Source organism: Rissa tridactyla, chromosome 27, assembly GCF_028500815.1.
Source record: "Rissa tridactyla isolate bRisTri1 chromosome 27, bRisTri1.patW.cur.20221130, whole genome shotgun sequence".
Classification (NCBI taxonomy): domain Eukaryota; kingdom Metazoa; phylum Chordata; class Aves; order Charadriiformes; family Laridae; genus Rissa; species Rissa tridactyla.
Genome location: NC_071492.1, coordinates 877,174 through 900,950, shown reverse-complemented (window position 1 = coordinate 900,950; position 23,777 = coordinate 877,174). Strand labels below are relative to the sequence as shown.

At 66.5% G+C, this 23,777-nt stretch overlaps 1 protein-coding gene, 2 long non-coding RNA genes and 1 pseudogene across 3 annotated transcripts; 2 read left to right on the top strand and 2 right to left on the bottom strand.

The window, feature by feature from the left end:
* Window positions 1-595: 595 nt before the first annotated feature.
* On the bottom strand, window positions 596-9,598 carry LOC128901640 (antigen peptide transporter 1-like). Its single transcript, XM_054183729.1, has 10 exons — window positions 9,003-9,598; window positions 7,860-7,962; window positions 7,431-7,767; window positions 5,621-5,818; window positions 4,308-4,436; window positions 3,386-3,571; window positions 2,663-2,836; window positions 1,916-2,075; window positions 1,709-1,845; window positions 596-1,142 (listed from the first exon to the last, which is right to left on the bottom strand). The coding sequence occupies exons 1-10, from the start codon at window positions 9,100-9,102 to the stop codon at window positions 798-800; spliced, it is 1,869 nt and encodes a 622-aa protein (XP_054039704.1). The 5' UTR covers window positions 9,103-9,598; the 3' UTR covers window positions 596-797.
* Window positions 9,599-10,025: 427 nt separating this feature from the next.
* LOC128901718 (uncharacterized) lies at window positions 10,026-11,386 on the top strand. The gene is made up of 3 exons (XR_008463501.1): window positions 10,026-10,080; window positions 10,956-11,023; window positions 11,135-11,386. It is a non-coding gene; the product is annotated as an uncharacterized LOC128901718 (long non-coding RNA).
* LOC128901719 (uncharacterized) lies at window positions 10,084-10,943 on the top strand. Its single transcript, XR_008463502.1, has 3 exons — window positions 10,084-10,139; window positions 10,228-10,287; window positions 10,458-10,943. It is a non-coding gene; the product is annotated as an uncharacterized LOC128901719 (long non-coding RNA).
* Window positions 11,387-12,414: 1,028 nt separating the features above from the next.
* Window positions 12,415-15,440, bottom strand: LOC128901598 (class I histocompatibility antigen, F10 alpha chain-like; annotated as a pseudogene).
* Between the last annotated feature and the right edge of the window lie 8,337 nt (window positions 15,441-23,777).

Genomic DNA, 23,777 nt, shown 5'->3' with positions numbered 1-23,777 from the left:
CAAGGAGCAAGGAGACCAGGTGGCCAAATTGGTGTGGTTCAGGTCGACCTGGACTGGGAACATTGTCATGAGCTGTTCACAGCTCGGTGGCCCGTGGGACATCGGGGTAGAGCCACACTGCGTGGGTGGGCTCGCGATGGCGGGGTGGACCTGACCCCTGCAGCCATCGCACAGGTCCTTCATCGATGTGAGCGATGCGCTGGAATCAAGCGCTTGAAGCCTCTTGGGTGTAAAAGACGGTGGCAGCGATATCACGAGGGGGAGGCCGATTAATGATGTCACACCGAGGTCACTGCCACGCGCTTCCCATGGTGGCGGTGACAACCACAGGGCGAACACGTGGCTTCGGCGCCCAAGACCCCGGAGCCAGGCTGGGCAGCCCCCTCCAGCCCCCGTGACCCAGCTGGCTCCTCTCCGAAGCAATTATACTTCATTTTGTACAAATTTCTGTCCCCAGCGGGTCACCCCGGCCACCCCGTTGTGCTCCCCATCCCCACCCACCCATCCCTGCACCCCTATTTCAGCCCCCCACCCACCCCCCCATCTCTGCAGCCCCTTCCCACCCCAGTTTCGGGGTCCCCCAACACATCCTGGGTACAAAGAGAAGGATTTATTTCAAACTCTGTGTTCCGTGGCCAGTCTTGTCAGTCACCAGCCCTGGTGGCCCCCATGGGCACCATAATGCAGCAGGGCCATGGCCGCGCTCTTGGCCTGGCACCTGCGCTCCCCCATCACAGCTCTCACGGTCCCGTGTCACAGCTTTTGGTGTCCCCATCCCTGCTCCTGGTGTCTCCATCCTATCTCTCAGTGTCCCCATCCCTGCTCTCAGTGTCCCCATCCCTTCCCCCAGTTTCCCCATCCTGGTTCCTGGTGTCCCCATCCCTTGGTGTCCCCATCCCCAGCTGTCCCTCATCCTCCTTCCCCGTGTCCCCATCCTCCGCTGTCCCCCCCTGTCCCCCGCCTTGCAGCAGGTGCCAGTAGCGGCTGCCAGGGCACAGGAGCTCCCTGGGGGACTCCAGCTCCTCCAGTCGTCCCCCCGCCAGCACGGCCACCCGCTGCGCCCGCATGGCCAGGGCCACCTTCCCTGTCACCAGCAGCACCGCGCGTCCGGCCCCGCTGGCTCCGAAAATCTCCTCCTCCACCTGCGGTGGGTGGCATCGTCAGTGGGGACCCCCAGGTGTGGGGACAGAGGGGACATGGAGACCAAGGACCAAGGGAATGTGGGGACCATGGGGAACGGGGACAGAGGGATGTGGGGACTAAGGAACAAGGAGACGCTGGGACCAAGGGGATGTGGGGACCAGGGATGAATGGGACATGGCGACCAAGGGGACATGGGGAGCAGGGTCCCAGGGGTTATGAGGAATGGGCATCCAGGGGACATGGGGTCCAAGGAGGGACCAAGGGGACATGGAGAGTGAGGATCCAGGGGAGATGGGGGGCAGGGACACAGGGGACATGGGGCCCAAGAACCAAGGGGATGTGGGGACCGAGGGGACGTGGTGGCGAGTGAGGATCCAGGGGACACAGGGACCAGAGATCCAGGGGACGTGGGCAGCTGGGGGCATGGGAAGGAGGGACGCAGGGAGCAGGGACCGCGGTGACACAGGGACTGGGGACAAGGAGGTGATGGAAAGAGGAGACCCAGGGGGAAGACCAGGGTGCTACTGGGCAGGGGGCCCAAGAGGCCACGGGCGTCACCTCTCACCTGCAGCTGGCTCTCGCTGTCCAGGGCGCTGGTGGGCTCATCGAGGACGAGGACACGGGGGCTCCTCACCAGGGCGCGAGCGATGGCCACCCCCTGCCGCTGTCCCCCGGAGAGCTGCCCCCCCAGCTCGCCGACCTCTGCGTGAAGCCGGGGCTCAGGGTAGGGCCATGGGGCCATGGGGCCAGGGCAAGGGGACACACCTCCTACCTGTGTCGTAGCCCTGGGGCAGGCGGGTGATGAAGGTGTGGGCGCTCGCCCGGCGGGCTGCCACCGTCACCTGCGCCCGGTTCCAGCTCCCCGGCCCGTAGGCGATGTTGGCGTGGAGCGAGCGGGAGAAGAGCACCGGCTCCTGGGGGACGGCGGCCACCTGCGGCGGAGGGGACGGCTGGGGACGCTTTGGGGACATGGAGGGGGGGGGAAGTGGCAGGGATGTGGCTGGGGACACGGTGGGGACATGGTGGGGATGTGGCAAGGACATGACAGGGATGGCTCTGGGGACTCAGCTGAGAACATGGCAGGGACGGCTGGGGACACCGCTGGGGATGCATTGGGGACATGTCGGGGATGGCTGGGGATGCAGCGGGGACAGCTGGGGACACGGCAGGGACGTGTTGGGGACATGGTGGGGACGGTTAAGGACGTGTCAGGGGACGTGGTGGGAGGAGAGATGGGGCCGTGGTGGGGACATGGCATGGACATGGTAGGGACGTCTGGGGAGGCAGCGGGGAAATCTGGTGACACAGTGGTGACCGGGCCACGGTGGGGATGGCTGGTGACATGGGGGTGACGGTGGGGACTTGTTCGGAATGGCTGGTGACATGGGGGTGGTGGTGGGGACCCACTGGGGATGCCTGGTGACGCGTGACACGGGGAAGTGGTGGGGACCCCATTGGTGACATGAGGGTGGCAGTGGGTTCTGTTGGGGACATCGTGTGACCGGGGCGGTGGTGGCACCTGGCAGCGCAGGTAGGGGTGCTGGTAGTCAGGGAGGGGGTGACCATCCAGAAGCACCCGCCCGGCCCCCGGCGAGCGCAGGCCCAGGACCAGGGACACCAGGGTGCTCTTCCCCGCCCCCGGGGGGGCCACCACCGCCAGCACCTCCCCGGGGCGCAGCTCCAGTGACACGCCCTGGGGGACACACATAAAGGTGACACACCCCACACCCCCCCCCCCAATGTCCCCGTCCCTCCCCGGGCCCTCCCTGCCATGTCCCCATGGCCCCTGCCATGTCCCCATGCCTTCCCCACCATGTCCCCCTGGTGTCTTCCCACCATGGCGCCATGGCCCCCTCTCCTTGTCCCTACCACGTCCATGTCCCCACCACGTCCATGTCCCCCCACAGTGTCTCCGCTCTCCCCACCACGTCCGTGTCCGCATGCCCTTCCCAGTGCGTCCCCATCCTCCGCCTGCCGTGTCCCCACCATGTCCCCACCAACTCTGGGTCCCCATGCCCTTCCCACCACATCCCCATGTCCCTCCACTGTGTCCCCATGCCCTCCCCACCACGTCCATGTCCCCATGCCCTCCCCTCTATCTCCCCATGTCCACCTGCCATGTCCCCACCATATCCCCACCCCCTCCCCACCACCCCTATGTCCCCATGCCATGTCCCCATGCCCTCTCCCACTGTGTCCTCCCATCACGTCCCTGCGTCCCCTGCCCTGTCCCCACTCCCACCTTGAGGACGGGCTCTTGGTGCTGGGGGTAGGAGAACCAGATCTCCTCAAGCTGGAGGTGGCCCTGCAGGACATCTGGTGCCAGCGTCCCTCGGGGTGCCACCTGCTCCTCCTGGTCCAGGAACTCAAAGATCTTCTCTGAGGAGCCCACGGCCTTGGTCATGTTGGGGTAGTAGCGGAGCAGGACCTGGGGACACAGTAGGGACACGGTGGGGAGGGTGTGGGGACATGCGGAATGGGCATGGGGACACAGAGGACAGGGACAGGGATGCGTCCAGGAGGACATGGGGACATGAGGAATGGGCACAGGGACATGGCCGGGAGGGTGTGGGGATTGGGGAACAGGCTTGGGGACACGGGACTGGGACAGGGATGCACCCAGGAGGATACGGGGAACGGGCATGGGGACACGGCCAGGAGTGGTGGGACCACGAAGGACACAGGGACATGGTGGGGGGACATCGGATGGCACAGGGACACGGTGGGACCAGCATGGGGATGTGGCAGGGAGGATACAGGGACACAGCTGGGGACAAAGGGACATGGTCAGGAGGGCAAAGGGAGATGGCAGGGCATGGGGACACAGAGAGAAGGCTTTGGGGACGCAGAGGACAGGCACGGGGCTGTGTCCAGGAGGACATGGGGACACAGGGAACGGGCATGGGGACATGGCCAGGAGGGTGTAGGGACATGGGAGGGCACAGGGACACGGTGGGACCAGCGTGGGGATGTGGCAGGGGGACACAGGCACACGGAGAGATGGGCACGGGGACGCAGGGACATGGCAGGGAGGGCGTGGGGACACGGATGGCAACGGGGACACACTGGGACTGGCACGGGGACACAGCGGAGAGGGGCACGGCGAACAGGCTTGGGGACACGGCGGGGAGGACGCTGGGGACACGGTGTCCCCTCGGGCTCACCTCCACAGCCTCGGTGAACTGCATCTGGTAGATGAGGAAGGTGACAAGGTCCCCAGTGGTGATGGTCCCCGCGGACACCAGCTGTCCCCCGTAGCAGAGGAGCCCCAGCTTCAGGCCCAGCGCCGAGAACTGGGGACACATGGGGGATGTCACCGCTGGGGGGGATACCCGTCACCCTCCTCGCCGTGGCCACCCCTCTGCAGGGACACCGAGGTCCCAGCCTTGCTCTGTCACCTCCCCTGTGCCATCGCGTTTCCCCCCTACCCCAGGGATGTCACATCCCCCGTGTCACCGTGGTCCCGTGCCCCAGAGTCCCCGCACTGTCGTACCCCCTGTGTCCTGATTTCCCCATGGCATCATGTCCCCCAGCCACGTGCCACCATGTCCCCGGCTCCCCTAACCCCTGCGTCATCACGTCCCCCAGCTACATGCCACCTCATCCTGGTGTCCCCCAGCCCCGTGTCACCATGTCCCTGTGTCCCCATGCCACCACATCCCTATGTCCCCCAGCCCTGCAGCACCCCACCCCTATGTCCCCTGTCCCCATGCCACTGTGTCCCCATGTCCTGCCGCCCCCACACCAACACATCCTCCAGCCCTGCGCCACCTCATCTGATGTCCCCTGTCCCCATGCCACCATATCCCCATGTCCCATCACCCCCACGCCATAACGTCCCTCAGGCCCATGCCACCATGTCCCCATGTACCACCATCCCCGTGCCATCATGTCCCCCAGCGCTGTGCCACCATTTCCCCATGTCCCCCAGCCCCCGTGCCACCACATCCTCATGTCCCCCAGCCCTGTGCCACCATGTGCCCGTCCCTGTGCCACCACATCCTCATGTCCCCCATCCCCATGCTATCGCATGTCCCCTGTCCCCATGCTGCTGTAGCCCCATGTCCCGTCGCCCCCACGCCATCACGTCCCCCATATCCATGTCACTGCGTCCCCATGTCCCCCCTGCCCCGTGCCACCATCTTCCCATGTCCTGTCAACCCCATGCCACTGCATCGCCCTGTCCCACCACTCCCACGCCATCATGTCCCCTGTCCCCACGCCACCCTACCCCCATGTCCCACTGTCCCCATACCATGTTGTCCCCCGTGCCACAACGTCTCCAAGTCCCCTGTCCCCATGCCACTGAGTCCGCCTGACTCTGTGCCACCATGTCGCCATGTCCCCCCAGCCTCATGCCACCGCACCACCATGTCCCCTGTCCCTATGCCACCGCATCCCCACGTCCCCCAGCCCCTGTGCCACCCCATCCCCGCATTCCCCTCTCCCCGTGCCACCGTGTCCCCTGTCCCCGTACCCCGCTGGCCCAGAGGGTGGCGGCGTAGGTGGCCGCGTCCTTCCCCTCCAGCCGGTAGACGTGGCGCAGGCGCTGGCGGTACCGCTCGGTTGCCCCGGCCTCGTGGGCGAAGCTGCGGACGGTGGCCATGGCCTGGAAGGTCTCAACCGCCACCTCGGTGGCACCTGCCAGCGCCTCCTGCACCTGCCTCGCCAGCCCCTGGGGGACAGCGGTGTCACCTCGGGGGGGGTTGGGGAGGGGGCAGGGGGAGCTGGGAGGGGACTGGGCATGGAGAGGGGACAGGGGGCACAGGGAGGGGACAGTGGGCATGGAGAGGGGACAGGGGGCACATGGAGGGGACAGTGGGCATGGGGAGGGGACAGATGGCACATGGAGGGGACAGTGGGCATAGGGAGGGGACAGTGGGCATGGGGAGGGGACAGTGGGGATGAGGAGGGGACAATGGGCATGGACAGGAGACAGGGGGCACATGGAGGGGACAGTGGGCATAGGGAGGGGACAGTGGGCATGGAGAGGGGACAGATGGCACAGGGAGGGGACAGTGGGCATGGAGAGGGGACAGGAGACACATGGAAGGGACAGATGACACATGGAGGGGACAGTGGGCATGGGGAGGGGACAGTAAGCACAGGGAGGGAGGGGGTTGTTGGCATGGGGAGGGGACAGGGGCACATGGAGGGGACAGATGGCACAGGGAGGGGACAGTGGTGATGGGGAGGGGACAGCGGACATGGAGGGGACAGTGGGCATGGAGAGGGGACAGTGGGGATGAGGAGGGGACAATGGTCATGGACAGGGGACAGGGGGCACATGGAGGGGACAGTGGGCATGGGGAGGGGACAATGGGCATGGGGAGGGGACAGTGGGCATAGAGAGGGGACAGTGGGCATGGGGAGGGGACAGTGGGGATGAGGAGGGGACAATGGGCATGGACAGGGGACAGATGGCACAGAGAGGGGGTTGTTGGCATGGGGAGGGGACAGTGGGCATAGGGAGGGGACAGTGGGCATGGAGAGGGGACAGATGGCACAGGGAGGGGACAGTGGGCATGGGGAGGGGACAGTCGGCATAGGGAGGTGACAAGGGGTGCAGGAAGGGGACAGTGGGCATGGAGAGGGGACAATGGGCATGGACAGGGGACAGGGGGCACAGGGAGGGGACAGATGACACATGGAGGGGACAGTGGGCATGGGGAGGGGACAGTAAGCACAGGGAGGGAGGGGGTTGTTGGCATGGGGAGGGGACAGGGGCACATGGAGGGGACAGATGGTACAGGGAGGGGACAGTGGTGATGGGGAGGGGACAGCGGACATGGAGGGGACAGTGGGCATGGAGAGGGGACAGTGGGGATGAGGAGGGGACAATGGTCATGGACAGGGGACAGGGGGCACATGGAGGGGACAGTGGGCATGGGGAGGGGACAATGGGCATGGGGAGGGGACAGTGGGCATAGAGAGGGGACAGTGGTCATGGAGAGGGGACAGGGGGCACATGGAGGGGACAGATGGCACATGGAGGGGACAGTGGGCACGGGGAGGGGACAGTAAGCACAGGGAGAGGGTTGTTGGCATGGGGAGGGGACAGTGGGCATAGGGAGGTGACAAGGGGTGCAGGAAGGGGACAGTGGGGATGGGGAGGGGACAGGGGGCACACGGAGGGGACAGTGGGCATGGAGAGGGGACAGTAAGCTCACGGAGGGGACAGATGGCATGGGGAGGGGACAGCGGGAATGGGGAGGGCCCAGGGGGTGCAGGGAGGGAAGAGTGGGCAGAGGGAGGTGACAAGGGACCCGTGTCCCTCGCCCTGGTACCTGCTGGATCTTGCCGACGCAGCGGGGCAGCAGCAGGAGGACGGGCAGTGACAGGAGTGTGACAAAGGCCAGGTGGGGTGACAACCACGCCATGGTGACCAGGAGACAAAGGCCCCGCGCCAGGTACCACAGCAAGAGGCTGAGCGCCTCGGACACCGCCGCGTGCGTGGCCTCCACGTCCCCCGTCACCCGCGCCGTCACCGCCCCGGTCCCCGTCACCTGCAGGGAGGTGACGTCCCGTTGCAGGACGGCAGCGAAGACGCGACGTTGGAGACGTCCCAACGCCCGGCTCAACGTCCCCGCGTAGGTGACATCGCAGACGAATTCGGTGACGGCACTGCGGTGGTAGCATTGGGTTGGCTTAGCCCGGGGGCACGCGTGTCACCCCCCTCTCTGGCCCGTGTGACATCCCCGGTGTCACCATCCTACCTGCTGAGCCCCAGCAGCGCCATGGGCCAGGTGGCCACCATCTCGTCCTCGCTGGCCACCCAGTCGGTGACGCGCCCCGTGAAGTAGGGGACGGCCACCTCCCCTGCCGGGGGGGGGGGGGAACACAGACATGGCGTCAGGGTGACGGGGTCCCCCCTGGTCTGTGTCACCCCCCCCCCCCCCAAGGTGGTGGGGGGGGAACGACACCCCATGGTGTGACCTTGAGGGGCTGGTGATTCACCCACCCATCCCCCCACCTCCCACTGGGCGCTGCCCCCCCCAAAATGGGTGCTGCCCCCCCTGCCCCAGCTCAGAGCACCCCCCCAATGGGTGCTTCACCCCCCAAAGTTGGGTGCTGCCGCCCCCCCCCCAGCTCAGAGCACCCCCTCAATGGGTGCTTCCTCCCCCAGAGTTGGGTGCTGCCCCCCCAAACCTGGGTACTGCCCCCCCCCCTCCATAGCTCAGAGCATCCCCCACTGAGTGCTGACCCCCCCCCAAAGTTGGGTGCTGCCCCCCCCCCAAACTGGGTACTTCCCCCCCCCAAACCTCAGGACACCCCCCCTCTGGGTGCTGCCTTCTCCCCCCTCAAGTTGGGTGCTGCCCCCCAAAACCTGGGTGCTGCCCCCCCCTCCCCATAGCTCAGAGCACCCCCCCCCAAATTTGGGTGCTGACTCCCCTCTAAGTTGGGTGCTGCCCCCCCCCCCCCCAGCTCAGAGCAACCTCCCCCCAAGTTGGGTGCTGCCCACCCCCATCCTCCCCCCCCCCCCCCCCAGCTCAGGGCATCCCCCGCAATGGGTGCTTCCCCCCCCCCAAATTTGGGTACTTGGGTGCTGCCCCCCTAAACCTGGGTGCTTCCCCCCCCCCATAGCTCAGAGCATCCCCCCTTTGGGTGCTTCCCCCCCCCCCCACGTTGGGTGCTGCCCCCCCCAGAGCTCAGAGCACCACCCCCCCCGATAGGTGCTTCCCCCCCCCCCCCCAAGTTGGGTGCTGCCCCCCCCATAGCTCAGAGTACCCCCCCCCCGATGGGTGCTTCCTCCCCCATCAATGGGGGGCTCCCCAAAAGCTCAGAGCCCCCCCCACCCCCCCACAACCCCGAGGTGCTGCCCCCCCCCAGGGTGCTGCCCCCCCCCCCCCCCCCCTTACCGAGGACCGATGCCGCCATCAGCGCCGCCACCACCGCGCAGCGCCGGCGCTCGGGGCTCAGCAGGGCCAGGAGGCGGCGGGGGGTGGAGGAGGCCGCCATCGTCTGTCCCCGTCGGCTCCCGGTGTCACCCGGGGTGCTCCCCTCCGCTCCCGGGGTGACCCGGTGTGTCCCGGTCTCCGTCCCGGGGTGCTCCGATCCGGTCCCAGCGTGTCCGGGTGTGACCTGGTCCCGATCCCGGTGTGTCCCGCTCCGGTCCTGGGGGTGACCCGGTGTGTCCCAGTCCTTGTCCCGGGGGTGCTCCGGCGTGATTGATCCGGTCCCGGTGGCACCCGATGTGCTCCGCTCCGCTCCAGGTCCTGCCCCGGTGCGCTCCCGGTGCCGATGTCCCCGCTCCGGGCCGGTCCCGCTCCTTCTCCCGGGACCCTTCTCCCCGTTCTGGTCCCGGTCCCGGTCCCGGTCCCGATCCCGATCCCGATCCCGGTCCCGATCCCGATCCCCCTCCCGGCAGCGCCGCCGTTTCTCGGAAAGCGAAACCCAGCCCGGGGGCGGGACCGGCGGCGGCTGCGCGTGGCCCAGCCCCGGGGGGAAGCCCCGGTGGGAAGCACCGGGGTGGGGGGGCACCAGACACGGGGGGGGCCACCGGGTACCGGAGGGGGCACCGGGCACGGCTGGGGGGGTCCCCGGGCCTCAGGCAACGGGGGCGGGCACCAGGTACCGGCTACCGGGCACCGGGGGGGGGGTCACTGGGCACTACCGGGGGGGGACACTGGGCATCGCAGGGGGGCACCGGGCACCGGGCATCGCAGGGGGGCACCGGGTACGGCTGGGGGGGGTCCCCATCCCGGTCCCTGGGGTGCCCCCTGGAGGATGGGGGGGGTGAAGGCGGGGCAGGAGCCGGGCGGGCGGCGCTGATTGGCCGAGGAGGCGGTGGCGTCATCAGTTGCCGGGCAGATGGAGCTGGAGCAGTTTGGAGCGGCGCGTGCGGCGGGGGCGGGGCCGGGGGCGGGGCCGGGGCCGGGAGGGGGCGGGGCCTCGAAAGTGAAACCAAAAGGCGGCGCGACGGGACCGTGCTGCGAGGTACCGGGTGGGACTGGGGCTACTGGGGGGCTGTACTGGGAGCACTGGTGCGTGCTCCGGTGCCGGGGGTGGGTCGAGGGGAGCTGATGGGGCTGGGCTGGGCTGGGCTGGGCTGGGAGCACTGGTGTTGACTGGTGAGCGGCCCAGGGTGCCGGGTAGGGTCGAGGGGAGCTGATGGGTCTGGACTGGGAGCACTGGTGTTGACTGGTGAGTGCGCCAGGGTGTTGGGCAGGGTCTTGGGAGTCCAGGCTGGGACTGGGGGCGTGGACTGGAGCACTGGTGTTGACTGTGTGCGCGGCCCAGGGAGCTGGGTGGGGTCGAGGGGAGCTGATGGGGCTGGACTGGGAGCGGCTGGTGTTGACTGGGGACTTGCCTAGGGTGCTGAGCATCGACCAGGGGAGCTGCACTGGGAGCACTGGTCTTTACTAGTGAACACCCCGGCCATGGCGCTGCTCCCCCGCCGTCCGCCTGTCCTGCCTCCTGCTCCTGGTTGACGTGGTGCTGTGGCGACGCTGGCCCCGGCACTGGCCTGGTTGGGCTGGTAACCGCCTGGCTGGAAGCCGGCCTGTGGCTACTGGCATTCACAGTGGCCGGGGCGGCTACTGGCACCATGGGATCCGCAGGGAGCATCTGCGTGACCTCAAACCAGCAAACATTTGTCTCAGTGCCCGTCTGCGTGGCCTCGGGGCAGGAGGGCTTCTTCTCAGCGCCTCTTTATGTAGCCTCGTATCGGGAGAGCTTCTCCTCAGCTCCCGTCTACGTGGCCTCAGAGCTCACCACGGCCACCACAGGGGACAAGGATGCCCAGCCATGTCTCGAAGAAAAGGTGCCCAGTCCCCTTCAACCCCCTCTTTTCCCTTGTTGTCGTTGAGCAGGACATGAAAGAGTTGTCAAGCGTTGGAACAGGCTGCCCAGGGCAGTGGTGTAATCGCCATCCCTGGAGGTATTTAAAAGCCGGGCAGACGCGGTGCTGAGGGACATGGTTTAGCGGTGGTTTTGGCAGCGTTAGGTGGATGGTTGGACTCGCTGATCTCGAATTTTCCTTCCAAACCAGGCGATTCTATGATTCCGTGCTACTCCCGCTAGTTTAGGTCGCCTGTCTGCTTGTGTCCCCGCTCAACCGCTCGCACAACCCCCATCTGGTCACCAGGGGGCGAGTGAGAAACGGAGAAGACCTTGAGCGCTGCCAACGCTCTTCAGCCCCAGCGCTGCGTCACCAACGGCGTCGCGGTCAGGAATCCCGAACACCGCATCGTGCTGGGCTGCGAGCGAGAAAATCAACCCAATCCCAGGCAAAACCAGCCCAGCCCTCTGTTAGGGTTTGAGAAAACCCATAATTCATCGTCGTTTAGACAACTGTTCTATCACCCCATGACCCTTCCCCACCCGGAAAGGGGAACCGGGAAAAAAACGAGGAAACCCGAGGGTTGAAATATAAGCAGATTCAATAGAAGATGACCAAATAATTAGCGATAATACTAAAGAACCAGTATTAATCCCGATATTAATATCAGAGATACAAGAATCAGCCGATTCTACCAGCAGGAAGGCGTGCGCTCACAGCAGGGGACAGCGAAGGGGGGACGCTGGGAGGCTTTGGGAGGAAGGGAAGGGTCAGGGATCCTGGCACCAGGACGACGAGTTCTCTGCACCACCGCCAGCGAGGGAAAGAGAGGGAACTGCACAGCAAACTTCCTAATTTATATCGAACATGACGTTCACGGTATGAAACAACCCTGTTGGCCAGCCTGGGTCAAGTGCCCGGGTCGGGCTCCTCCTCATCCTCGCACCTGGCAAAGCTCGGAAACACCGAGACCTTGAACCCCACAGAGCCTAGCGGCCTATAAAGTAAATATTTTCACGAATTCAGACACTAGAATCTTCTAAAAGTGCAGTTTTCCCCAGCATTAGAAGAGAAATTAGCCCCGTGTCGCTCAACCCAGGCCACCCTCGAGCCGAGGCTGGGAGAGCGGCACCGGGAGAGGAGGCACAGCCCGAGGGAGGGGGGGGACCAGTGTTTATTGAGCGCGCCAGGAATCGTACACAGGCAGAAAATAATCAGTTACAATCTGAAAATAAAAACACGGATAATAATTGCATCACACAGAATTTAAAAGAATCGGCAAATAGGAAGTGGGAAGAAGACCCGGCACCACAGCGGGGCTGGGCGGGGGCGGCGGGACAAGCTCTCTCTGCAGGCAGCCCCCGGCCTCCCCCCAGCTCCTCTCTGCCTCCAGGCCGCGGCCAGGGCAGGGGCCGCATCCAGCCACGCGCCGGCCCCTCGTACAGCGCTCAGGCGGGTGACCCCTGCAGGGACGGGAGGAACAGACAGTGTCACCCAGGGCCACCTCCCTCTCCCCAACCCTCCGCTCTGGGCGTCTCGGTGCCCCCCTCTCCGCAGCCGGGGGTTGCTGTGGGGGGGAGCACGGAGAGCTGGGGCCGCCCCGTCCATCCCCACGCCGTACCTGTGCCCGTGCTGCCAGACCCACTGTCGGTGCCTGTGAGAGGAGAAACAGCCGTGAGCTGCCAGCCCCGGGCTCACTACGGGCATGGGGCATGTGCCAGGAGCCGGCCGGGAGCCCACGGGCCGGCGCTGCAGCCACCGGGAGAGGAGGATGGTGCACGCGAGCACCGAGGGGGGACACACGACCTCTTCCGTACGTCCCCGCTACGGGGCTGCAACGAGGGGCGGCACAGGGAGGATGGGGGTCGGGAAATGCCGGCAGCGGCCAGAAACCAGAGCCACGAGACCCCCCCGGCACTGGGCAGCGGCTGGAGCCGGACCGGCCCCCGCTACTCACTTGACGCCATGCCGTAGCCCGCCTTCTTCTTCCCTGCAGAGAGAGAGAGGCATCAGCGTCCACCGCGCTTCCCCAACAGCCTCGCGGGCTCCCCAGAGCACAGGGGCTCGTGCCCACAGACCCCCCTGGCCCTGCCTTCCTCCCGCACCCCTCTGCCTCACCGGCCCCGATGCTTTACCCGACTTCTGCTTCCATACGACGAATCCACAGATGCCAGCGACGGCCAGGACGGCAACGGCCACCCCCAGCACGATGGCCCACGGGTTGGACTCCGTCTCTGGGGGAGAGCAGCGCCGTGAGCAGGGGAAGGGCAACCACCCCGGCCCACCCCTCCACGTGCCCAAGGCCACCGGGCTCACCCCACGCGTAGAGGCCGGGCTCGGGCAGGCTGGCGTGCTCCACGCGGCACCGGTACTTGTCCTGCTCCCCCGGGCGGGCCTCGATGGAGGCCCAGGTGTAGTAGGTGCCGTCGCTGTTGGGCGCGACGCTGCCCCACTCCGTCTCCTGGTCCCTCACCTCGCCGTCCTTCAGCCAGCTGACGGTGATGGGCCGCGGGTAGAAGCCGTGAGCGCGGCAGCGCAAGGTCAGGATCCCGTGGGCCTCCTTCCCCGACACTCGGACCGCGGGGGGCTCTGGGGAGGGGGTGGCGGTGAGGGACGGCACACGCACCCCGCGCTGGCCGCTTCCCCAGCCTCCCCGTCTCGCCCTCACCTTTCTCTCTCCAGCACGGCCCGCCCGTAGCTCACGTATTTCTTCAGCCAGTCGATGCAGGTAATCTCCAGACAGTGCTTGCGCCGCTCGGCTTCAGTCTTGTCCTCCTCCCACTTCCTCTTGGTGATTTGTGCCACCGCGTCCGCCGCGATGAACGTCATCGTGTCCATGTCAAAGGCGATGAAGTCCCTCCGTCGTAGGCATACTGCCAGTACCCCCTGGTGCTACCGTCCTCCAGGAGGTCACAGCCAAGCATGCGCTGCCGCGTGTGAGCCCCTGGAACGCGACCAGGAGCCGGGGCTGAGGGGCTGCTGCAGCCCGGGGCCCGCAGTGGGGCACAGACCCCCCGGCAGCACCCCCCACCCCAGCCCTGGGTGAGCCCATCGGGCACCGGCACCAGGGCTGCCCCCCGTCCTGCCCGGGGCCCACAGCACTCGGGGGTGTCACCCAGAGCCGTGACGCAGACCCCCAGCACCCACGGCGTGGCTGGGCTGGCACCCAGCCCCACGGCACCCTGGGACAGCGAGGGGCTGGGATGGGTCTTGAAGGCCATGGGGGGCACAAGGAGACGGGATGGGGCTGGGGGAGCCCCTCTGGCTTTGGGATGGGGGCCCTGAGCACCGTGGGGAGAGCAAGAGCCTGGGAGCTCCTCTGGTTCTGAGGGTCGTGACTGCCGTGGGTGCGTGAGGAGCTGGGATGGGCAGCCAGAGGGCCCACCCGACTCTGGGACGGGTGATCCCAAGCATTGCAGGTATGGGACAGGGCAGACCCCACCCCCTGGGGCTGGGGGACATCGTAGTTGGGAGCACTGTGAGAAGGATATTGGGTAGAGAAGGACCGGCACAAGGTGGAGGCAGCAGCGTGGGGCAGGGCAGGATCTTGGGGATCCTGGATACTCTCCTGTCCCACAGCATCCCATCCCAGCCCGCGCTCACTCCCGCTCTGGTTTGTAGCGGCTCCGCACTGTCTCCAGGTCCGCGCAGGGGCGACCTGGTAACCGTTCTGGGAGATCTGGGTCTGGCTGTCCCAGTACGCCTGGTCCAGGTTGGCCGCCATCCAGTCCGCCCCGGGCACCGTCCTCCCCGTCTCGCTGTCGTAGCGCGAGATGAGGTTCCCGTCCAGGTACCCCGCTTCCACAAACTCGGGCACCCCCGGGCTGGGCTCCAACACCTGCACATTGAAGTAGTGCAAGGAGTGGGGGCCTGCGGGGACACAGCGGGCAGTGAGGGGGGTGGGGGGCAGCAGGGTTGATTGGGGACGGGGGTGAGGGTGGCCGAGGGTTGCAGGGGTGGGTAGCGAGGCTGGGGGGGGGGGGGTGGGGGTGTGTGCCAGGGGAGCGGATCAGGGGGTGGGGAGGCAGCGTCAAGAGGGACGGGACTGGTGGGGGGATGTGGGGGAGCCAGGTGTGTTGGGGAAGGGGGGGGGGGGTGTCCCGGTCCCCGGGAAGGGAAAGCCAGGGGGTCCCCAGTGTCAAGGATGGGGGGAGATCCCGAGGGAGGGGCCCAAGGTGGGTCCTAGTGTCCGTGGGGTGGGGCGCGGTGGTGGGAAAGGGGGAGCTGAAGGGGTCCCAGCGGCCGGGAAAGTTGCCAGTGGCAAGAAATGGGGTGTCTGGGGGTGGGTCGTCTAAGGGGGTCCCGGTGCCCAGGAATGGGGCACCGGTGCCCGGGGATCAAGGGGAGAGAGGGGTGGGGGGGGGGGGTGGGCCGGGTGCGGGTAAAGGGAGCCCAGGGGGGTCTCGGGGGGTTATCCCGGGGTCCCCGCTCACCGCCCGCCGCCCCGCCGAGGACCCCCAGCAGCAGCTGCAGCCCCAGCGCCGGCACCGGCGTCATGGCGCTGCTCCGCTCCGCTCCGGCCCCGCCCCCGCCCCCAGGCCCCCGCCCCCTGGCCCCGCCATTGGCGCCGCCACCTACCGCCAGCCAATGGCAGCCCGAGCTTCCACGGACGTCACCGGGCGCCGGGCAGAGCCCCCCGTTCCGCACGTCGGAAGCGAAAGCGAAAGCGCCGGAGTCAGCGCTTTCCCATTCCCCCATTCCCGGGGAATCCCGGGACCCCTCCAGAACCCCCCCAACCCCCCGAGACCCTCGGCCCGGGACCCCCACAAGGCTCCACAGCCCCCCCCCCCCACCCCCAATGCTCCACCCGTGTCCCCCCAGGCCGGGGTCACCCCGCGTCCCTCCTTCTCGGTGTCCCCGGGGTCGCACATCCCACCGCCCGGGTCCCGCCCCCCGTGCGGGACACTCCCGCTCCTGGTGTCCCTCCTCGGGTCCTGGAAGGATCTTCACTTCGAAGAGCCCACATGGACGTACCTCCAGTGGCTCAGGATGAGGAGGAGGAAACGTGTCCTCAGCCCAGCTCCAGCACCTCGGGAACGGCTGGACAACAACCGGAGCAACAACCATAGAACCGTAGAACGCGTTGGGTTGGAAGGGACCTCTGAAGGCCATCTAGTCCCACCCCCTGCGGTCAGCAGGGACATCTTCAACTACATCAGGTCGCTCAGAGCCTCATCCAGCCTTGGATGTCTCCAGGGACGGAGCCTCCACCCCCTCTCTGGGCAACCTGGGCCAGCGTCTCCCCACCCTCATCGTAACGAACTTCTTCCTAATGGCTAATCTAAACCCCCCCTGCTCTACTTTAAACCATCGCCCCTCGTCCTATCGCTACACGCCCTCGCAAACAGCCCCTCCCCCGCTTTCCTGTAGGCCCCCTTCAGGGACTGGAAGGGGCTCCAAGGTCTCCCCGGAGCCTTCTCTTCTCCAGGCTGAACCCCCCCAACTCTCTCAGCCCGTCCTCGCAGCAGAGGGGCTCCAGCCCTTGGATCATCTCTGGGGCCTCCTCTGGCCCCGCTCCAACGGCTCCGTGTCCTTCTTGTGCCGAGGGCTCCAGAGCTGGACGCAGGACTCCAGGTGGGGTCTCACCAGAGCAGAGTAGAGGGGGAGAATCCCCTCTCCGGACCTGCTGGCCACGGTTCTTCTGACGCAGCCCGGGATGGGATTTGCCTTCTGGGCTGCAAGCGCACACTGTTGGCTCCCGTCCAGCTTTTCATCCACCAGGACCCCCAAGTCCTTTTCCGCAGGGCTGCTCTCTGTCACGTCGGCCCCCAGCCTGTATTGATAACGAGGGTTGTCCCGACCCAAGTGCAGGACCTTGCACTTGGCCTTCTTGAACTTCAGGAGATTGGCTCGGGCCCACCTCTCCAGCTCGTCCAGGTCCCTCTGGATGACATCCCGTCCCTCTGGCCTGTCGACCGCTCCACTCAGCTTGGTGTGGTCGGCAAACTTGCTGAGGGTGCACTTGGTCCCACTCTCCATGTCATTGATGAAGATGTTGAACAGCACCTGTCCCAGTACGGATCCCTGAGGGACACCACTTGTCACCCCTCTCCATCTGGACATCGAGCCCTTGACCACCACCCTCTGGACGTGACCATCCAGCCAGTTCCTCATCCACCGAACAGTCCACCCATCAAATCTGTATCCTCCGACTTAGAGAGAAGGATCTTGTGGGGGACCACATCAGAGGCCTTGCAGAAGTCCCGAGAGATGACATCCGTAGCTGGCCCCTTGTCCACTGATGTGGTCCCTCCGTTGTAGAAAGCCACCAGGCCTCGCCCCTGGTGAAGCCATGCTGGCTGTCTCAAATCCCCTCCCTGTCCTCCCGGTGCCTTAGCGTAGCTTCTAGAAGGATCTGGTCCATGATCTCCCCAGGCACCGAGGTGAGGCTGACAGGGCGGTGGTTCCCGGGGGTCCCCCTTTCCACCCTTCTTAAAAACGGGGGCGATGTTTCCCTTTTTCCAGTCGCCAGGGGCTTCCCCTGACCGACGCGGCTTCTCAAACATCACGGAGAGCGGCCTGGCAACAACATCAGCCGCTTCCCTCCGGGCTCCGGGGCCATCTCCTCAGGTCCCATAGATTCGTATTCTTCAGGTTCCTCAGGTGGCCACGAACCTCGTCGTCACTTACAGTGGGAGGGACTCTGTCCCCCAGGTCCCCGTCCCTGGGGGTCCCCTTGGTCTTCAGTCTCTGGGTCCCCTGGGTCCCTGGCCCCCGTGGTCCCCACTTCTAGTGTCCCCTGGTCCCCGTCTTCCCTGGGTCCCTGGCACCTGCATCCCCACCATCCCCACTTCTCGTGTCCTCTGGTCCCCGTGTCCCCTGGTCCCTCTCCCAGCAGGCCCCTCGTCCTGGGGTGGGGGGGGGAGTCCCCCTGGATGCCCTCTCCTTGTGTCCCCTGCCTCTCTGGTCCCCATGGTCCCCTCTCCTGATGTCACCCGGGTCCGAGGTCTCCACGACCCCTTGGTCCCCAGTTGCCAGTGGCCACTGGGTCACTGTCCCCTTGGTCCCCAATCCTGCTGGCCCCTGGATCCCTCTCCCAGCAAACCCCTGGTCCTGGGGGGGGGGTGTCCCCTGGGTCCCTGCTCCCCTTGTCTCCTTGGTCCCCACGTCCCCCGTGTCTCCACTCCTAATGTCCCCTGGGACCCCAATTCCCACGTCCCCTTCGTCCCTTGTCCCCTAGGTCCCTACTCCCCATGTCCCCTTTGTCCCCATGTCCCCTCGGACCCTGCTCCCCGTGTCCCCTTGGTCCTTGGACCCTGTGTCCCCTTGGTCCCTGGGCCCCACGTCCCCTTGGTCCCCACATCCCCTTGGTCCATGGGCCCCATGTCCCCTGTGTCCCTGCCCCCTGTGTCCCTTTGGTCCCCAGTCCCTGTGTCCCCTGTGTCCCTGCCCCCCATGTCCCCTGGATCCTCACTCTCCATGTCCCTTTGGTCTCCCCTTGGTCTCCATGTCCCCTCTGTCCCCACATCTGGGGGTCCCCACTGACGGTGCCACCCACCGCAGGTGGAGGAGGAGATCTTCGGAGCCAGCGGGGCCGGACGCGCGGTGCTGCTGGTGACAGGGAAGGTGGCCCTGGCCATGCGGGCGCAGCGGGTGGCCGTGCTGGCGGGGGGACGACTGGAGGAGCTGGAGTCCCCGAGGGAGGGTGAGGGACAGCAGGAGCTGGGGATGGGGACACCAGGAGCCAGGATGGGGACACCAAGGGATGGGGACACCACGAGCCCAGATGGGGACACCAGGGACAGAGATGGGGACACTTAAGAGATGGGATGGAGACACCAGGAGCGGGGATGGGGACATCAAATGGGGACACCAAGGGATGGGGACACTAAGGGCAGGGATGGGGACACTGAGAACACGGATGAGGCTCTCAGAGACGGGATGGGGACACGGGGAGCTGGGATGAGGATGGGGACACAGGGGACAGGTATGGGGACACCAAGAGATGGGATGGGGACACCAGAAGCACAGATGGGGACACTAAGACATGGGATGGGGACACTGGGGCCACAGATGGGACACTGAGAGATGGGATGGGGACATCAGGGACAGGGATGGGGACACTGAGAACAGGGATGGGGACACTAAGACAGGAGATGGGGACACCAGGAGCACAGATGGGGACATGAAGAGCAGGGATGGGGACACTGGAAGCTGCACCAAGGACACGAGGAGCAGGGATGGGGACAATGGGAGCTGGGATGGGGACACTACAAACCTGGATGGGGGCACCAGGGACAGAGATGGGGACATTAAGAGATGGGATGGGGACACCAGGAGCCAGGATGGGGACAGCGAGGGCAAGGATGGGGACACTGAGAACACTGACGGGGACACTGGGAGCCAGGATGGGGACACCAGGGACAGGGATGGGGACACTGGGGATGGGGATACCAGGGATGGGGATGGGGACACAGGGACAGGGATGGGGACACCGGGCATGGGAATGGGGACACAGGGACAGGGATGGGGACATGGATACGGGGATGGGGACACTGGGGACGAGGATGGGGACACCAGCGATGGGGACACACAGACAGGGATGGGGACACCGGGGATGGGGATGAGGACACAGGGACAGGGATGGGGACACCGGGGATGGGGACACAGGGACAGGGATGGGGACATGGATACGGGGATGGGGACACTGGGGACGAGGATGGGGACACCAGCGATGGGGACGCACAGACAGGGATGGGGACACCGGGGATGGGGATGGGGACACTGGGGATGGGGACACCGGGGATGGGGACACCGGGGATGGGGATGGGGACACAGGGACAGGGATGGGGACATGGATACGGGGATGGGGACACTGGGGACGAGGATGGGGACACCAGCGATGGGGACGCACAGACAGGGAGGGGGACACCGGGGATGGGGATGGGGACACTGGGGATGGGGACACCAGGGATGGGGACACCGGGGATAGGGACACAGGGACATGGATGGGGACATGGATACGGGGATGGGGACACTGGGGACGAGGATGAGGACACCAGCGATGGGGACACACAGACAGGGATGGGGACACAGGGACAGGGATGGGGACACTGGGGATGGGGATATGGGGACGGGGATGAGGACACCGGGGACAGGGACACGGGGGATGGGGACACCGGGATGGGGATGGCGACACCAGGGATGGGGAATGTGGATGATGGGGACGGGGAACGGGGACCCAGGGACAGGGATGGGGACCTGGGGGGGGACGGGACCGTGGGACGGGACCGTGGGGTGGGGTCATGTGACACACCCCACACCCCCCCCCCCCGGCTTCGTTTCTCAGGTCCCCTCCCCCCGCCGGACGCCTGGTACCCCCCCCCCCTCCCCCCCCCCCCCCCCCGTTACCTCATGCCGAGAAAATTCCTTGGCCGCAGCAGCCGTGGGGCTGGGCCAGCACCGCCCCCCCCGCCTCTGCCCCACACATTCCCCAGCCCCACAGATGCCCCAGGGCAAACCCCCCGCACACCCCCAGCCCCACACGTGCCCCATATGCATCCCCCAACCCCACTCCTTCCCCTCCCCAGCCCCACATATGCCCCCCCCCAGCCCCACTCGTGCCCCACTGGGTAGCCCCAGTGCCACTCGTGCCCCCCCTGCCCCACATATGCCCCCCCAGCCCCACTCCTGCCCCCCAGCCCCACGTGCTCCCCCCCAGACCCACGTATGCTCCCCCCCAGCCCCACACGTGCCCCCCAGCCCCACATATGCTCCCCCCCAGCCCCACATGTACCCCACTCGTGCCCCCAGTCCCACTCGTGCTCCCCCCAGTCCCACTCGTGCTCCCCCCAGCCCCACATATGCTCCCCCCCAGCCCCACACGTGCCCCACTCGTGCTCCCCCCAGCCCCACTCGTGCTCCCCCCCCCAGCCTCACACGTGCCCCACTCGTGCCCCCCAGCCCCACTCGTGCTCCCCCCAGCCCCACATATGCTCTCCCCCAGCCCCACATATGCCCCCCCAGCCCCACACGTGCCCCACTCGTGCTCCTCCCAGCCCCACACGTGCCCCACTCGTGCTCCCCCCAGCCCCACATATGCTCCCCCCCAGCCCCACTCGTGCCCCCCCCCCCCAACTCGTGCCCCCTCCTGTCTCCCCCCTCCCCCCGCCCCACACGTGCCGGCCCCGCCCCTCCCGGGGGGCGATGAGCGAACCGCCCGCCCCGGCCAAGGAACATCCCCCCCCTTCCCCCCCCCCGCCCCCCCGGGGGACCTGGGCGGCCGGGCCCCCCACCCCCCCCCCCCCCGCCAGGCCTCGTGGCGAACCCACGTGCCCCCATCCCCCCCCCCCCACACACGCCTTGGGGGACGCAGGCGTCCGGGTGACCCCTGACACCCCCCACCCCCCCCCATCAACGTCCTGCAGCAACAACAACAGCGGGGGGGGCCGGGCTGAGTCACCGCCGCACCCGCCTTTGGCCCCCCGCAGCCGGCTGGGCTGCCTTACTGGGAGCACTGGGAGCACTGGGAGCACTGGGGCGGGCTGCGGGGGGGCGCTGGGAGCCCTGGGGTAGGTGGGGCTGTGGTTACTGGGAGCCCAGGGGAAGTGGGGCTGTGGTTACTGGGAGCCCTGGGGCAGGTGGGGCTGTGGTTACTGGGAGCACTGGGGCAGGTGGGACTGCGGTTACTGGGAGCCCTGGGGAAGTGGGGCTGTGGTTACTGGGAGCACTGGGGCAGGTGGGGTTGTGGTTACTGGGAGCACTGGGAGCCCTGGGGAAGTAGGACTGTGGTTACTGGGAGCACTGGGAGGCCCTGGGGAAGTGGGGCTGTGGTTACTGGGAGCCCTGGGGCAGGTGGGGCTGTGGTTACTGGGAGCCCTGGGCAGCTGGGGCTGTGGTTACTGGGAGCACTGGGAAAGTGGGACTGTGGTTACTGGGAGCCCTGGGGAAGTGGGACTGTGGTTACTGGGAGCCCTGGGCAGCTGGGGCTGTGGTTACTGGGAGCACTGGGAGGCCCTGGGGAAGTGGGGCTGTGGTTACTGGGAGCACTGGGAAAGTGGGAATGTGGTTACTGGGAGCCCGGGGGAACTAGGACTGTGGTTACTGGGAGCGCTGGGGAAGTGGGGCTGTGGTTACTGGGAGCACTGGGGCAGGTGGGGTTGTGGTTACTGCGGTTACTGGGAGCCCAGGGGAACTGGGACTGTGGTTACTGGGAACCCTGGGCAGGTGGGGCTGTGATTACTGGGAGCACTGGGGGCAGGCTGTGCTCTGTTACTGGGAGCACCGGACAAGTGGGGCTGTGGTTACTGGGAGCCCCGGGGCAGGTGGCACAGTGGTTACTGGTGTTACTGGGAGCCCTGGGAAGGGCTGTGCCGCGTTACTGGGGTTACTGGGAGCCCTGGGGCAGGTGGCACAATGGTTACTGGTGTTACTGGGGGCCCTGGGAAGGGCTGTGCTGCGTTACTGGTGTTACTGGGAGCCCTGGGTCAGGCTGTGCCGTGTTACTGGGAGCCCTGGGGCAGCTGGGACTGGTGTTACTGGGGGCCCTGGGAAGGGCTGTGCCGCGTTACTGGTGTTACTGGGAGCCCTGGGGCAGGCTGTGCCGTATTACTGGGAGCTGTGGGGCAGGTGGTGCAATGGTTACTGGTGTTACTGGGAGCCCTGGGAAGGGCTGTGCCGCGTTACTGGTGTTACTGGGAGCCCTGGGGCAGGTGGCACAGTGGTTACTGGGAGCTCTGGGGCAGACTGTGCTGGGTTACTGGTGTTACTGGGAGCCCTGGCTAGTGCCGTGCTGTGTTACTGGGAGCACTGGGACAGGCCGTGCTGGGTTACTGGTGTTACTGGGAGCCCTGGGGCAGGTGGCACAGTGATTACTGGGGTTACTGGGAGCCCTGGGGCAGGCTGTGCCGTATTACTGGGAGCCGTGGGGCAGGTGGCGCAATGGTTACTGGTGTTACTGGGAGCCCTGGGGCAGACTATGCTGGGTTACTGGTGTTACTGGGAGCCCTGGGGCAGGCTGTGCCGCGTTACTGGGAGCCGTAGGGCAGGTGGCGCAATGGTTACTGGTGTTACTGGGAGCCCTGGGAAGGGCTGTGCCACATTACTGGTGTTACTGGGAGCCCTGGGGCAGGTGGCACAGTGGTTACTGGGAGCTCTGGGGCAGACTGTGCTGGGTTACTGGTGTTACTGGGAGCCCTGGGTAGTGCTGTGCTGTGTTACTGGGAGCACTGGGACAGGTGGCACAGTGATTGCTGGTGTTACTGGGAGCCCTGGCTAGTGCCGTGCTGTGTTACTGGGAGCACTGGGACAGGCTGTGCTGGGTTACTGGTGTTACTGGGAGCCCTGGGGCGGGTGGCACAGTGATTACTGGGGTTACTGGGAGCCCTGGGGCAGGCTGTGCCGTATTACTGGGAGCCGTGGGGCAGGTGGCGCAATGGTTACTGGTGTTACTGGGAGCCCTGGGGCAGACTATGCTGGGTTACTGGTGTTACTGGGAGCCCTGGGGCAGGCTGTGCCGTATTACTGGGAGCCGTGGGGCAGGTGGCGCAATGGTTACTGGTGTTACTGGGGGCCCTGGAAGGGCTGTGCCACATTACTGGTGTTACTGGGAGCCCTGGGGCAGCTGGGACTGGTGTTACTGGGGGCCCTGGGAAGGGCTGTGCCGCGTTACTGGTATTACTGGGAGCCCTGGGTCAGGCTGTGCCGCGTTACTGGTGTTACTGGGAGCCCTGGGTCAGGCTGTGCCGCGTTACTGGTGTTACTGGGAGCCCTGGGGCAGGCTGTGCCGCGTTACTGGGAGCCGTAGGGCAGGTGGCGCAATGGTTACTGGTGTTACTGGGAGCCCTGGGAAGGGCTGTGCCACATTACTGGTGTTACTGGGAGCCCTGGGGCAGGTGGCACAGTGGTTACTGGG

Coding starts and splice junctions, on each gene's coding strand:
- LOC128901640 (XM_054183729.1), bottom strand. CDS start 9,102: ATGGCGGCCTCCTCCACCCCCCGCCGCCTCCTGGCCCTGCTGAGCCCC. Junction 4,437..5,620: donor CCACCCTCTGGGCCAGCGGG/GTACGGGGACAG, acceptor ATGTGTCCCCAG/TTCTCGGCGCTGGGCCTGAA. Junction 3,572..4,307: donor AGTTCACCGAGGCTGTGGAG/GTGAGCCCGAGG, acceptor CTGTGTCCCCAG/GTCCTGCTCCGCTACTACCC.